The sequence below is a fragment of the Myotis davidii genome, unplaced genomic scaffold, assembly GCF_000327345.1.
Source record: "Myotis davidii unplaced genomic scaffold, ASM32734v1 scaffold113, whole genome shotgun sequence".
Lineage (NCBI taxonomy): Eukaryota > Metazoa > Chordata > Mammalia > Chiroptera > Vespertilionidae > Myotis > Myotis davidii.
In genome coordinates this window covers 281,812-297,095 of record NW_006284356.1, presented here as the reverse complement: position 1 = coordinate 297,095, position 15,284 = coordinate 281,812, and the positions used below count along the sequence as shown (strand labels likewise).

Genomic DNA, 15,284 nt, shown 5'->3' with positions numbered 1-15,284 from the left:
GTCCCACCTTTCTACTATCACGGTCTGAGATGCAGGTGAATGAGAGTCCTGGCTATCAGGCCACTGAGAGCTGTCTGACCAAAGGCTGATTCTAGCTCATTCTGTGGGGGGTGGGACTTCCTCCTCCCTGCTGTCAGTTTCCACAGCTGTGATGAGGAAGCTGGGTTACAGGGAGCCGCGCCCTCTCTCACTCTGCTCTATGTCCAGCGCTCTCCTGCTCTGCGAAGTCCTCCAAACCTCCCAACCTCCCGCTCTCTGCCGGCAAGGTCCCGGGAGCCTGCGGGCGTGGCTAGGCACAGCAGGCCTCGCCTCCTGGGCCAGCAATGGTCCCGGGAGCCTACAGCCGAGGCCACTGTCACCTCCTGGGGCACTTGACACCTGCGTATGCAAATTAACTGCCATCTTTTTTTGTTTTTCGTTTTTTTGTGTTTTTTTAAAATTTTGTTTTATTGCTTAAAGTATTACAGAGAGTATTACATATGTCTCCTTTCCCTCCCCCACCCCCCTTAACATGCCCCCGGCCTCCCTTACCACCCAGTGTCTTATGTCCATTGGTTATGCTTATAAATGAGTGAGATCATGTGGTATTTTTCTTTCATTGACTGGTTTATTTCACTTAGCATAATGCTCTCCAGTTCCATCTTTTTCGGGTTAATTTGCATAGTCAGTCTGGCTGGTGGGTGTGGTTTGTGGGCGTGACTTGAGTGTAGCGGAGGGACGGTTGATTTTCATGTTTCTATTTTATTATGTAGGACTAGAAGCTCGGTGCACAAAATCCATGCACTAGGGGATTCCCTCAGCCTGGCTTGCACCCTCTCTCAGTCCAGCAGCCCTCGGGGATGTTCCAAGACTGCCTTGGAAGCGGGAGAGGCTCCCACCATCGCTGTTGTGCTCACCAACTGTGAGCTCACCTCAGGGCTTCTGGCTGAGCGGCGCTCCCCCTGTGGGAGCTCACTGACCACCAGGAGGCAGCTCCTGTGTTGAGTTTCTGGCCCCTGCTGGTCAATGCACGTCATAGCGACTGGTCGTTCTGCTGTTCAGTCGATTTGCATATTAGCCTTTTACTATATAGGACTATGTAGGATAGATTGATTCAATTTTGTTTAGGAACTGTTGTGTCAGTGTAGAGAGTGAGATTTGTTTATAATCCTTTCTCATACTGTCCCTGTCCAGTTTTTATATCAAGGCTATCTTAACCTCAGAATGTAAGCTAAGGCCCTAACCGGTTTCGCTCAGTGGATAGAGCATCGGCCTGCAGACTGAAAGGTCCCTGGTTTGATTCCCATCAAGGGCATGTACTGTGGTTGCGGGCACATCTCCAGTGGGGGGTGTGCAGGAGGCAGCTGATCGATGTTTCTCTCTCATCGATGTTTCAAACTCTCTGTCCCTCTCCTTTCCTCTCTGTAAAAAAAATCAATAAAATATATTTTTAAAAAAGTAAGCTAAGGTCACTTTTCTTCTTTTTCTGGTCTCTGAATCAGTTTGTATAAGTTTGGATTATGTATATTTGATAAAATTTGCCAGTAAAAATAGTATGACCTTAAGGTCTTTCAAGTGGAATTGAACAGGGAAGACCTTTTATTAATGTGGGCTTTTTAGTAAGTTTTGCTAAGTATTATTCCATGTATATTTACATTTATTGATACAGTCATTTATAATATTCATTTATTTTAAAAATAGAGGCCTAAAACAAATTCATGCAAAGATGGGATCCCTCAGCCTGGCCAGTAATTGAGAGCTATTGTGGAGGCCATACGACCAGGGTGAGAAACCCCAGGAGGTTGGCCAGCCTGCCCCTGATCAGGGCTGATGGTGGGCCAGCCAGCCAGGAGGTTGGCCCCAGCCGGCCCGGCCCCAATCTGGACTATGCGAGACGCCCTAATAAGCGCTGATCACTGGCCAGCCCTAGGGACTGCACTCATGCATGAATTTCGTGCACCAGGCCTCTGTATATAGATAGTAGTATATAGATACTACTCCGTAGATCTGTGTCCTTTGATCTGACTGTTTGAGATGTTGGTATGGCAGTAAGGGTGTGAAGAGGGTCTGGGGGACAGGATCATTTGTAGGTAAAGAAGACAATAGACCGCTTTGGTTCATTACTATTTGTGTTCCATCCATAGACCGTCTGTTCCTGTCCAGTTCCAGTACTTTTTGCCAACATACCCACCTTCTGCGTACCCACTGACGGCACACACTTACACCCCAATCACCAGCTCCGTGTCCACCATCCGACAGTATCCAGGTATGATTCCCACTGTAAAGATGACTTAACATTTTCATTTTTCAAGCAATGAGGTAGAAATTGATCACTGGGTGTTTACTATGGCTTTAACTACTCTAGTTTCTATGTTCAACTTCATTTCAGGCTAAAATGTGAAGCTTTAATGTTTTAAATTACCATCTCTTTGTTTAATAAAAAGTTGTTAGTATTGTTAGTGACATTTGCATGATTTTTGTCCCACCTGAGGAGAATTATGTTAACAATTTTTGTTACACCTTAAAATGGTAGTGCAGTTAAAACGAATAAAGCTGCACTCTTACAGGGCTTCTTTTGTTTTATGGGGCGTTTGTTGTGTTTTTAATGTTAGTCCAATTATGCTCAACACTCACTATTCTTTCTTGTAAATAGCATGTTTTCTTTATCCAGAAAACAATTCTTAGACGTCAGTGTTTGTATAATATGTTCCTTGGGACTCAGCTCACTTTAGGTATGAGAAACCCAGATTGTCTTGCTGTGGACATTGCCTTCTGCTGTGCAAACGAGGCCTGCAGCCAGGGCCACAGGTGGCCATTGAGCATTTGAAGCGGGAGGTGGGGGACTCAGCGCAGATGAAGAACTGAATTTTTTGTTTTAGTTAATTAAAACTAGACAAACTTTAAATATGTTTGGAAAAACTTACTGATATGAAACTACTTTCTCAAAATGTAGATTTTATGGAATCAAAATACAAATCCAATATTTCTAATAAAAAATTTTTATCTGAATTGAGAATGTGCTGTAATAGCAAAATATGCCCTGAATTTTGAAGACATACTATAGAAATAAAATGTAAAATAACTTAATAAAAATTTTATAGTGATTACATTTTGAAATGATAATATTTTGGATACATTAGGTTAAACAAAATATATCTTTTTTTTAAAACAAAATATAACTTAAACATATACTAATATTAATCTGGCCTGCATCTTTTTACTTTATGAATTTGGCTACAGAAAATGTTTAAATTGCACATATGGCATATTTCAATTGGAATGCTGGTCTAAACTTTGAAAACATGGTATTTAAATCTCTTTAAAAACCAGTTCCTTCATCTCTGCATTGGTTTTTGAATATTGGTTGGTTTTATTTTTAATAAAAATTTCTCCAAATTTTATTCTAATTTTATCTCTAATGTGAAAAAGTAGCTGAATTTTCCTGAATATTCTGTCATTTTTTGTTCTACATCAAATTAATATCTTTTTAAAGGACATTCCTAACCATGTTCTTTATTAACAATCTTTTTTTTTTTTAATATATTTTATTGCTTTTTTACAGAGAGGAAAGGAGAGAGACAGAGAGTTAGAAACATCGATGAGAGAGAAACATCGACCAGCTGCCTCCCGCACACTCCCCACTGGGGATGTGCCCGCAACCCAGGTACATGCCCTTGACCGGAATCGAACCTGGGACCTTTCAGTCCGCAGGCCGACGCTCTATCCACTGAGCCAAACCGGTTTCGGCTCTTTATTAACAATCTTACAGAGATCAAGTCATGCTTAATTGCTGCCAGAAGTATTAAGCTTATTGATGCAAAGTCTTAAGTCTTTTTCTCAGTGGCAGCACTTACCTCTTCCTCCCACCTTGGCCCTCTCTCACAGTGCCGTCATTGTGCCTGTCTCCAGAAGGTAGCGTGTGAGAAACGTGTATTTCTCTGATAGTAGCCAACTGGAAAGGCTGTGCAGAGTATCTCTTAAGCTGACATTGTTATCTATAATAATAAAAGCGTAATATGCTAATTAGACCAGATGTCCTTCTGGACAACCTTCCATTCGAAGCCAGGGCTGTGAGGGAAGCCCAGGTTCCAGGTGCCAGAGGGAAGCCGGTGCAAGCAGCTGGGGGAAGGAAGGCCTACTCTTGCATGAATTTCATGCATTGGGCCTCTAGTTGTATATAAATATTTATTGTCAAAACCCGTGATACTAGCACTGTCAGTAGTGTTGCGCATCCTGCCAGTCACCTGTATTTCTACATTATTATTCCAAGTATTTTCTCTTACCACTACAGCAGACCTGAAAACGAGTAGCCCAAGCCACAAGGCTTCTTCCCATCCCAGTCTGTGCACCAGCGTGCTGCAGACGAGAGGGAGGGGGATGTCTTTCTCTGACATCATAGCAAGCAGTCGAACTCCCATTCGGTCAAACTCCCGAGGGGACAATTTGCATATTAGCCTTTTATTATATAGGATTATATAGGATTGTTCAACGTCTCTAGTTCCTTATAAAGATGGAATCTTGTTGGGCCAATAGATATTAGTAGAATATTTATATGACTATGTAATTATAAATACATATACATAACCTATATAGTTTGTAAGTGATTGATCCCTCTCAAATTGTTCCTGAAATTTCACTTGTTTCAGAGGTGTATTTCATTCATTTATTTATTTGTTCATGCATTTATTAATTCCACAAATATTTATTGACACTCTACTATATGTAAGGTCCTATGGCAGGCTTTCTTTTTAAAGCTGACTTTTTTTGTTTAAAGAAATGTTATTTATTTTTAAAAAAATATTTTTTATTGATTTCAGAGAGGAAGGGCGACGTAGAGAGTTAGAAATATCAATGATGAGAGAGAATCATTTATCAGCTGCCTCTTGCACGCCCCCTGCTGGGGATCAAGCCGACAACCTGGGCATGGACCCTTAATCAGAATTGAACCCAGGACCCTTCAGTTCACAGACCTACGTAAAGCTGACTCTTAAACAGATCTTGCTGTCAACGAGCTTAGAGTCTTAAAGAGATATTACAATTGACAAAAGTATGGGGTCCCAGAAGAGAGGCTTGAGCAAAACCATGCTGCTTCTGCCGTTCGAGATGTGATTTCTACATGAGACAGTAGGGCTGGAAGTCAGGAATGACCTTCCTCGGGGAAGTCATATGTGGAAAGCATCGCTCAGAACGGAGAGGACAGAGGCATGGCAGTTCAGTATTGGCTGAGCACAGTGAGTGACCTTGAGAGGAACGGTGACTAATTGCATCCTCTCCAGGCAGACAACCCAACTACCACTGAACAGAGACAACAAAGCTCACTTCTCAGAGACACAAATAATGCTCTGTGGGTTATTTATTTTACAGCAGAGAAGAATGACATATAGCAATGGCTGGAAATACACACGTGTACTAACTTCACTATACTATTCTCATTCATAATAAAAAATTTTTTTTCCTCTGGTTTATAAAACTTTTAATTATATCTTTTTTAAAATTGAGGTGTAATTGACATATTAGTGTCAGGTGTACAATAGAATGATTTGATAATTTCTGTGATAGCTTTTAAAATATATTTTTATTGATTTCAGAGAGAGGAAGAGAGATAGAAACATCAATGATGAGAGAGAATCATTGATTGGCTGCCTCCTGCACGCCCCACACGGGATCGAGCCCGAAACCCAGGCATGTGCCCTGACCGGGAATGAAACTGTGGTCTCCAGGTTCATAAGTCAACGCTCAACCACTGAGCTATGACAGCTGGGCAGTAACTTTTAAGATCTCTCTTAACAGCTTTCAAATATGCAATTCAGTCACCATGCTATGTTACATCCCTATGACTTATTTTGTAACTGGAAGTTTGTACCTTTTGACCCCTTCATCCATTTTACCTACCCCTTCCAGCCCTCCTACTTCCCCCAGCCCAGCCTCAGTCAACAGTTAATCTGTTGTCTGTGTCTGTGAAGTTGGTGTACTGGTATTTTTTTTTTCTATATGCCACAGATAGGTAAGTTCATCCATTATCTGTCTTTCTCTTCCTGGATTACTCACGTAGCATAATACCCCAAGGTCTGTCCATGTTGCAGATGGCAAGATTCCCTTCCTCTTTATGGCTGAGTAGTATTCGTGTGTGTGTCCCGTTTTCTTTATCCACTTACCTGTCAGCAGACACTGAGGTTGTTTCTATATCTCAGCTGTTGTAAAGGATGAGGGTGTAGATACCTTCTTCTGGATTTTTTTTGATAACTGGGGAGAAAAGTTGTGTTTGTTTTCTTTCCACAAGTAGTGAGAAAGTTTTTTTTTGTTGTTATTGCTTCCTGGGAGTGCTTTTATTTTCAGTTTTGTTGTTTTTGAGTTTTTTTTTAATGTACATATAGATGATGTGTTTGCCTGATAGGAAAAAGGAAACTTGCTTGTTCTCTCTTTTTAATGGGTATATGGAACTTAAAATTTATAATTATTGTATTTCAGAAATGCCTATATAGTGATTCTATAAATTAAAACAAAAATTATTATTGGGAGCTATAGGTGTGTCTCAGAAGTTTTAGATTACTTATTTAGCACAATCGCCTGGCTCACATTTGGAGTTTAATAGAGTGCTTTTTTGCTTTTTTTAATGCTATTTCTATTAATCTGCAAAAAAATCATATCAAATTGGTAGGAAGTGAGTGGAGAAGAACACCTTAACACGTTAAGTGCCATGTCAGTCACCGGTGACTGACACTATACTCTCCATCCGGACCTCATCAGTTACTGGTTCAGGCCGGTCAGTCACTGTTGACTGATGATATACAATTTAAAAAATTATATTCTTCTATTCATAAATTTTAAATAACTTGAAGATCAAAAAAGAATGTACCTAAATATTACTTGTTACCAAAAAAATTTTTAATGAATATTATTAAAACACAGTCTACACAGAAATGGTTGTCCTGTGCAGGTTTCACAGACTGATATCTTTGAACTTTAGCCACTCTTCTAGTTTTTTGTTGCAGTTTGTGACGAGACATTTGAGGTATATTTACAGCACTGCCACTTGGAATTTCTTCATCCCGACAATTTGTTAGATGGACAGCTAATTTTTTCTGAAATTCTGTGATACTCCTATTCTTCTTGCTACTATTTTTAAATAAAATATGAGCATTGATATATGCTAAATGTAAACTCGTGTACCAGTTGTGTGTACAACGTGTGTTCCTTATTGAATACATCTCTACAAAGAGACATTACAACATTAGTTGGTGTCATATTTTCTTTTTCTAAACTTTTCCCTGCATATACACAAAAAGCATACGTGTACCCAGATCCTCAGCACAACTTAAATAATTTAATACCATATTTATGGCGTTTTTGTTTTAAATATTGCCTAAATATTATGTGGCCACGAAATGGTATCAAAGATTCATCGATACATAGAGCTTCAGATGCATCATAATATTTTTTGACATTTCATGTTATTAGTTGTATTTTGCATAAACGATTAGAAACATCTGTCTCCCTATTGTTTGAAAAATTCAGCATTTGTAATATTTCAAATCTATTTCTTGACATTTTTTTCGGGAAAGTTTGCATTTATGCAGGATCATGGGACCAGGTGAAAGGCATAGTCCTTGGCTAATTACCTCTCGGATCATGCCATTCTTCAAAATCCTTATCCTCATCCTCTGATGAAGAAAAAAGAACGACTTTACGACATTACTTAGAAAAACTAATTTCACTTGAATCGCTTTCACGTGCTTCTTCTGACATTGTCACTGTTCCGGGTAAAGAAAAATTTTTAAACTGCACTGGAACACGAACCACAGACAACTGACTGAAGAGAAAGCATTTCTAAAAGAATACAGAGTACAGATTGCGATAAATACATACAGAAATATATCTGAAGATGTACATGCAGTTTTATCGCAACCTTACACAGATCTCCGGCCGCCAGCATATCGGTGAAATCGGATATCGCGGGCTAAACGGAAAGGAAGACAAAACAGGCCTGGCACTTAACGTGTTAATATATGGTTTTATGTAGTGATTTTTTTTGTTTATTTGTTAATCCTCACTCAAGGATATTTTTCATTGATTTTTAGAGAGAGTGGAAGGGAGGGAAAGGGGGAAAGAGAAAAATATCCATTTAGTTGCTTCCCACATGGGCCCTGACGGGCCTAGTCAGGATCGAATCTGCAACCCAGGTATGTACCCTTGACTGAGAATTGGACCAGATGCTCTAACCACTAAGCACACCAGCTGGGGCTGTAGTTATTTTTATTTTTTTCAGAGAGTAAGGAAGAGGGAGAGAAAGATAGAAACATCATTGATGGAGAGGCATTCATCAGCTGCCTCCTGCACAACCCACACTGGAGACAGAGCCCAAAATCCCACATGTGCCCTTACTGGGAATCAAACCGTGACCTCCTGGTTCATAGGTCAAAGCTCAACCGGCCGGGCTATTTTTTTTTGAGGATTTAGATGTTGTGCAGTTTTCACTTTGGTGTTTTTCTTCTTATGTGGACTGTGTCTAATCAAAGCTGCTATTGTAGTCAGTTTTTGCATCATTTTCAGTTTCAGCTCAGGCTCCAAACTCTGCCATAACAGCTCCGACTGGTGTTGGGGTGGCATCTACAGTTCACCTAAACCCCATGCAGTTGATGACAGTGGATGCATCTCATGCTCGACATATTCAGGGGATCCAGCCTGCACCCATCAGTACACAGGGGATCCAGCCAGCCCCCATTGGGACCCCAGGAATACAGCCAGCACCAATTGGCACACAGGGCATTCACTCAGCAACCCCACTCAGCACCCAAGGACTTCAGCCTGCAGCAGTGGGGACTCAGCAGCCTCCGCCTGAAGGCAAAACTTCAGGTAATTGTCATGTTGGGCGTGAACTTTGGTGTGGAGAAAAGAGAGACCCTGGGTTTCAATTCTGATCTGCCACTTGCTGGCTTGTGGTCTCATCATTTCTCTAAGTTTTCGTTTTCACTTTGTAACATGAGATGCTTAGAACCTATCTGTCAGGGTCATTGTGGCTTTAGAAATGCATGAGCAGCCTTATAGCTGTTGGCACAGGTGAGGAGCACTCCATGGAAAGGGTTCTAAGTTGAGAGAACAGATTCACCTTGTAATAGGAGGACTCTCATTCCTTGCAGGAGTTTTTTAGGAGAGTTTATGTAACGCTGTAAAATTAAGATAGACTGGAATGTTTGGCACCATTTTTAGGATTGAACGTGGTTGTATTTTACCAAAACTGGGAGAAGATTTCCTGAAATATACTATACAATTATGTATTTTTCTCATTTTATTAATAATTACGACTGTAAGACAATGAAAATGGTTATTGATCATGCATTAGTAGGTGAGTAACCTCCTACTTGCCTTCTGCTTCTAGGCGCATGAGCGTGATGTTCCTATTTCCTATCGTCTTGAAATTGGATGGTCAGAACATGGAGACACTAAGTCTGGTGGTCTGATTGTTTCTACTTATCTTATGTGATACTTTAGTAATGTTTCTTTCATTTCCCTCTCCTCGTTGTTCTTGTCTGCCCCGCCCCTGCCTGTCTCCCAGCAATGGTGTTGGCAGATGGAGCCACAATCGTAGCCAATCCTATTAGCAGCCCATTCAGTGCTACTCCAGCAGCAACCACTGTGGTGCAGACCCACAGCCAGAGCGCCAGCACCAGCGCCCCCGCCCAGGGCTCCTCCCCCCGGCCGAGTATCCTTCGGAAGAAGCCTGCCACAGATGGGTGAGTGAACCCAGTAGTGCAGTAACCCCTCTGGTTCTGGTGTCACTTACGTAACTGGTATGATTGGGGTGTAGGCTGTGCTTGTGTTCAGCTCTAATAGCTCATGCCAATAGTGTTTTCAAGTGTTTATATCCACTTACACCCTTACCAGCTGTGCGAGTCACTGCGTTCATCACTACCAGGAGACACGGTGCTTGTTGGGTTTGAGGTGTTAGCTGTCTTGAGGACCAGCGTCTGGATGATTATTAGGCATTGTAACACGAGACACTCTGGTTGTCGCCACCTTCTCTCAGATCCACTCTTGTCTAACATGTGCTCCCACTCTGCGAAACTGAACGTGTCGAGCTCCCTCTGGACTCCACATTGTTAAATCCAGTGGTTAGTTCTCAGTCTGAGCAGTATTGGTCTTTGATCGCCTTGATCCATGTATGTTACTTGTCTTCCAGGAACTTGCTAGGTCAGCACAGATACACAGACACAGTAATGATCACCAATACTTACCATGGATTTAAATTATAGTGTGAAGTAGAAAGGAGATAGGCGTGCTAGAAAAACAGCTAGAAGAATCACGGTGCCTGCTTCCTAGAGCATGCTGGGTCAGAAGTGAGGAGGGAGGGAAGGGACTTGCTGTATTCTGTCTTGTAGTACTGTTAGACTATTCTCATAATATCGTGCCTATATTACTTTGATAAAATTCTTTAAAATCCATGAAAAATACTTAGCCAATGTAGTGCTTTTATTTTGCTGTCCGTAGCCTAGGCAGTGTGCCTTTTAATTCCCTTGAACTGCTGTTTTTTGTGTTTGTCTCTTTCAGAATTGCAGTTCGGAAAACTCTCATTCCTCCTCAGCCTCCTGAAGTAGCTAGTCCTCGAGTGGAGGGCTCCATGCGGAGCACATCCGGGTCCCCGAGGCCTGCAGGGTGAGCACGTCACTCAGGCCTCCAACCCCACATACAGTGGGGCCTTGACTTACGAGTTTAATTCGTTCTGTGATGGAGTCCATAACTCAGATTACTCGTATGTCAAATCAGTTTTCACCATTACAATGAATTGAAGTGCTGGGCTGATGTTGTGGCGTTCACTGTGACGTTCGCTGCGCCAACTAGCGGTGGGGTATCTGAAGCTGGCTCATAACCCGAATTTTAGCTCGCAACTCAAAGCAAAAAATCGGCCAAGAGACGGCTCGTATCTCAAAAAACTCGTTAGTTGGGACACTCATAAGTCAAGGCCCCACTGTAATTGGGAAGCAAAGAGTCTCACACATGTGACAAATTTCACATCATTTGCTTGTGTGCATTGTTTATGTGCTATTTCTAGCTGTATGGCCGGCACACAGTTTTCAACCTCTCTAACCCTCATTTGCTTCGCTTATGAAATGGGCATATATATATAACACTGAGCTCATCAGATACTTATCTTTTTATTTTTTGTAATGAGTTTTTTTAAAAAATATATTTTTATTGATTTCAGAGAGGCAGGAAGAGGGAGAGAAAGATAAAAATATCAGTGATGAGAGATAATCATTGATTGGCTGCCTCCTGCACGCCCCCCTACTGGGAATCAAGCCTGCAACCCGGGCCTGTGCCCTTGACTAGAATCAGTCCACAGTCCAACACTCTATCCACAGAGCCAAACCAGCTAGGGGGATATTTAACTTTTTAAATAAAATGACTCATTGAAAGTACTTAGAACCTGTGTCATAGTAAACACCCAGTTATTTCTGCTATCATCAATGGCATTGTGACAATAGTTCATTCACGCTTTTTTATTTTTTGTCACCTTAGTTCCAGAAGTGAAATTATTTTGGATAAAAATGAGACAATATAAAGACATTGATTTTTTTTTTTTTACAGAGGGGAATGGAGAGGGATAGAGAGTTAGAAACATCGATGAGAGAGAAACATCGACCAGCTGCCTCCTGCACACCTTCCACGGGGATGTGCCCACAACCAAGGTATATGCCCTTGTCCGGAATCGAACCCGGGACCCCCCAGTCCGCAGGCCGACGCTCTGTCCACCCAGCCCACCGGTTTTGGCCCATGTCTTTTTCTACATACACATATAGATAGATTGACAGATCCTTCCTCAAAAACAAGATCTTACTGATTGATTTTTCTGTATCTTACTTTTTTCTGCTTATCGCTTACCATGTTAGTATTTTTAGATCTACTTCATTCCAAATAATTATGAATGCCTAATATGTGCCAAGTGTCGTTTTAAAATCTGGAATTATATAAGAGTGACTAAAATTACTTTCTAGTGAGTGTAAAGAAATAATAAAAAGAAAATGTAAAGTGAACATAAACTGATGGAGGAAGAGATGCTGTCTTACAGAAAGGCTCATCTCACCAGACGCTAAAGAGCCTGAAGGAGTCAGCCATATGCTCCCTGGTCTTTGACTATCAGGCAGAGGAAAGAGCGGGGATCAAGGTTTTGGGGCCGTAACTTTGCACACTAATGCAGGAATGTTAGAAAGTAAAATGCAAACTGAAACTGCAAAGTGGTCTTAATCAGTGGGGCAAAATAAAATCATTATATGAGCTTTAAAAACACTTGTGAAAATATTAACTGTCAGTTAATATTTTAACTGACAGTTACAATAGATAGGAAATGACAAAATAGTGAAACTAATATTTACTTAGTATGCTGTAATTCAAAACATTAGAAATATTGAGAATTCAAATGTTTTCTTTCTTAAAATGATTCAAAAATATTGGGAACATGCTGACCTTCACATTGTGTGACTTGAATGCAGGACAGGAGTTTGTCTGCCATGATGAACTGCATCACCCCTCTGAGTTTGGGTCTGCTCTGCCCCTTTTATTAGCACAGTTGGCATAGAATCATATACAGTCAAGCCTTGGCCTTGATTATCTCCCATCTTCAACAGTTTGGTTCCCGACCAAGCTGTTCACAGAAAAAATGTCTCAGTTCTTGAGCAAAACTTCAGTTCTCAACCCAACACTTCCCTTTCATGCTGATACCTGTAGGAGCAGCCACACATCTCTCAGGCATCCAACAAAGGAGGGAGGGTGCGAGTGTGAGTCAGTAACCCCTAAATCTCACAGTAACCTCTCAAGAAATTGTGCTGTGAATATTTTGGTGGGTTTCTTTTTTCTGCTTTTGTTGCTGCTGCTTATTATTAAATACATACAGTAAGTCACCATGGGTCCTAAGAAGGTTAGCCATAGCAGCAAAGTGAAAAGGAAAGTTGTGAGAACAACAATAGAGCTTAGACATGTAGTGTATATATAAAAGGTTAAAACGGAATCATTTGGGGGTTTGGAATGGATTAATTCAATTGAAATTAATTCTAAAGGGAAATAATGATTCGGTTTTTGTACAAATCGCTTCTTGAATTGCCTTCTGGAACAAATTAGGTTTGAGAACCAAGATTCCACTGTAGTAGTTTTAGGTGTAGAACGATGATTAGACGTTTATATATCTTACAGTGTGCTTTCCCCATATTCTTTACTGTATACCCTTCAACTTTTCCTCCCAGCCTCAGCCCCTCCTCTCTGGCAACCATCATTTGTTTCTGTAAGTCTTTTTGTTTGGGGTTTTTTTTAATGCTACATATAACTGAAATTACTCAGTATTTGTCTTTCTCTGATTTATTTCACTTAGCATAGAACCCTTTAGGTTCATTTATGTTGTCACAAATAGGATTTAATTCTTTTTATTTCTGAGTAATATTCCATTATATATATGTACCACATCTTCCTTATCCATTCAACTATCGATGGATACCTAAGTTACTTCCATCTTGGCTATTTTAGATAATGCTGAAATGAACATTTTTAAAAAATAGTTCAACTAAGTGCCGTGACAGTTGTATGGCATAGGCTTGTAAAGAGCCCACCAACAAGGTCATCTGGCCAGAGGAGGGCAGAATGGGCAAGAACCCCAGGCAACCCTGGTGCTGGCCGGCCATGCCAAGTGCTGCAGCACCCAGCTCTTGCTATGGCAGCAGGAGGACCTGGTGGTGCAAGCCCTGCTGGCAGGAGGCAGGGATCTGAAAAACTGGTGTTTTTCATTTCCTTCTAATAAAAACCTAGAAATGGAATTACTGGGTCATCTGGTAGATGTACTTTATTGTTTTGAGGAATCTCTGTATTGTTTTCCACAGTGGTTATACCAGGTTACACTTCCGCCAACAGTGCCCGCGGGTTCCTTCTCTCCACATCCTCGCCCACACTTACTGTTCATTATCTTTTCTCAGAGCCATTCCGGCAGGTGTGAGGTGGTCTCCTGGTTTTGCATTGCATTTCCCTGATGATTACTAATGTTGAGCAAGTTTTCATACGTCTATTGGCCATCTCTATATCTTTGAAGAAATGTCTCTTCCCTCTTAGAACTGTTTTTGCTGCATCCCATAAATTTTGGAAATTTGTGTTTTGTTTCAAGTTATTTTTGGATTTTCTGTTTGACTGTCTCTTTGATCCATGGGCTATGTAGTAGCATGTTATTTAATCTCTACATGTTTGTGTTTTTTCTAGTTTTCTTGCTGTAGTTGATTTCTATTTTTATGCCAGTTTGGGCAGAAAATATATTTGATATAATTTCAATCTTGAATTCTTTGAGGCTGGTTTAATGCCCTAACATGGTCAATCCTGGAAAATGATCCATGTGCATGTGAGAAAAATGTGTACCTGCAGTTTGGGAATGAAATATTTTATAAATGTTTGTTAAGTAATCTGCTCTAATATGACATCAAAGCCATTGTTTCCTTATTAACTGCCTTGTGTAGGTGATCTATGCCTTGTGGTAAGTAAGGTATTAGGTCCCCAATTGCTGTTGTATTAACTGTTAAATTCTGCCTTTGTGTCCATTAATATTTGCTTTATGTTCTTTGGTGCTCCTCTGTGGGGTACACTTGTATTTAGAGTTATATCCTCTTCTTGGCTGGACTCCTTTATCATTATGTAATGTCCTTTATCTCTTCACAGTCTCTTTTGTCTGAGTGTTGCTACCACAGCTTTCTTTTTCTTTCTATCTGCACAAAAATTTTTTTCCATCCCTTTACCTTCTGTCTGTGTGTCTTTTATCTAAATTGAGTCTCTCATAGGCAACATATACAGTGGGGCCTTGACTTACGAGTTTAATTCGTTCCGTGATGGAGTTCGTAACTCAGATTACTCGTATGTCAAATCAGTTTTCACCATTACAATGAATTAAAATGCCATTAATCCATTCCGGACACCCAAAAAACACCGCAATTGTTTTGTCAAATGTTTTTAAATAAGAAAAATGTATTTAAAAATAACAAATATTGTATAAAAACACAATACTGAACAATAGAATGTAGTGCAATACACTTGTTTTATTAAGTTAAATGTAGAGCATTTACCTTGGAGATCAAACGACTTGAAGATGCTGATGGAGTTGGAGGAGAAAGGCTGAACTGAACAACTGAGTAACTGAATCTTATTGCTGATTTTTGCCCTTTTCGCCACGCTTTCATCACTTTCATCTACAGGAGTTTTCGATAAAAACCTGTCCAATGAGATCTGTTCCATCCTCCCTTTCAGAATATTTCTGAAATGAGTTAGGCAAGTGTCATTAAATAGATCCA

At 40.5% G+C, this 15,284-nt stretch overlaps 1 protein-coding gene across 3 annotated transcripts in view; it reads left to right on the top strand.

The window, feature by feature from the left end:
- The window catches only part of SAP130 (Sin3A associated protein 130kDa), an 81,596-nt gene that overhangs the window by 32,918 nt on the left and 33,394 nt on the right, over positions 1–15,284 (top strand). For 2 of the 3 annotated variants that reach the window (XM_006754767.2, XM_015571664.1), the window contains exons 11-14: positions 2,124–2,245; positions 8,530–8,832; positions 9,533–9,710; positions 10,525–10,629. In XM_006754767.2, coding sequence (XP_006754830.1) covers positions 2,124–2,245; positions 8,530–8,832; positions 9,533–9,710; positions 10,525–10,629 — 708 coding nt within the window. The remainder of the gene's footprint in view (positions 1–2,123; positions 2,246–8,529; positions 8,833–9,532; positions 9,711–10,524; positions 10,630–15,284) is intronic. The other variant, XM_015571666.1, reaches the window with a different exon arrangement.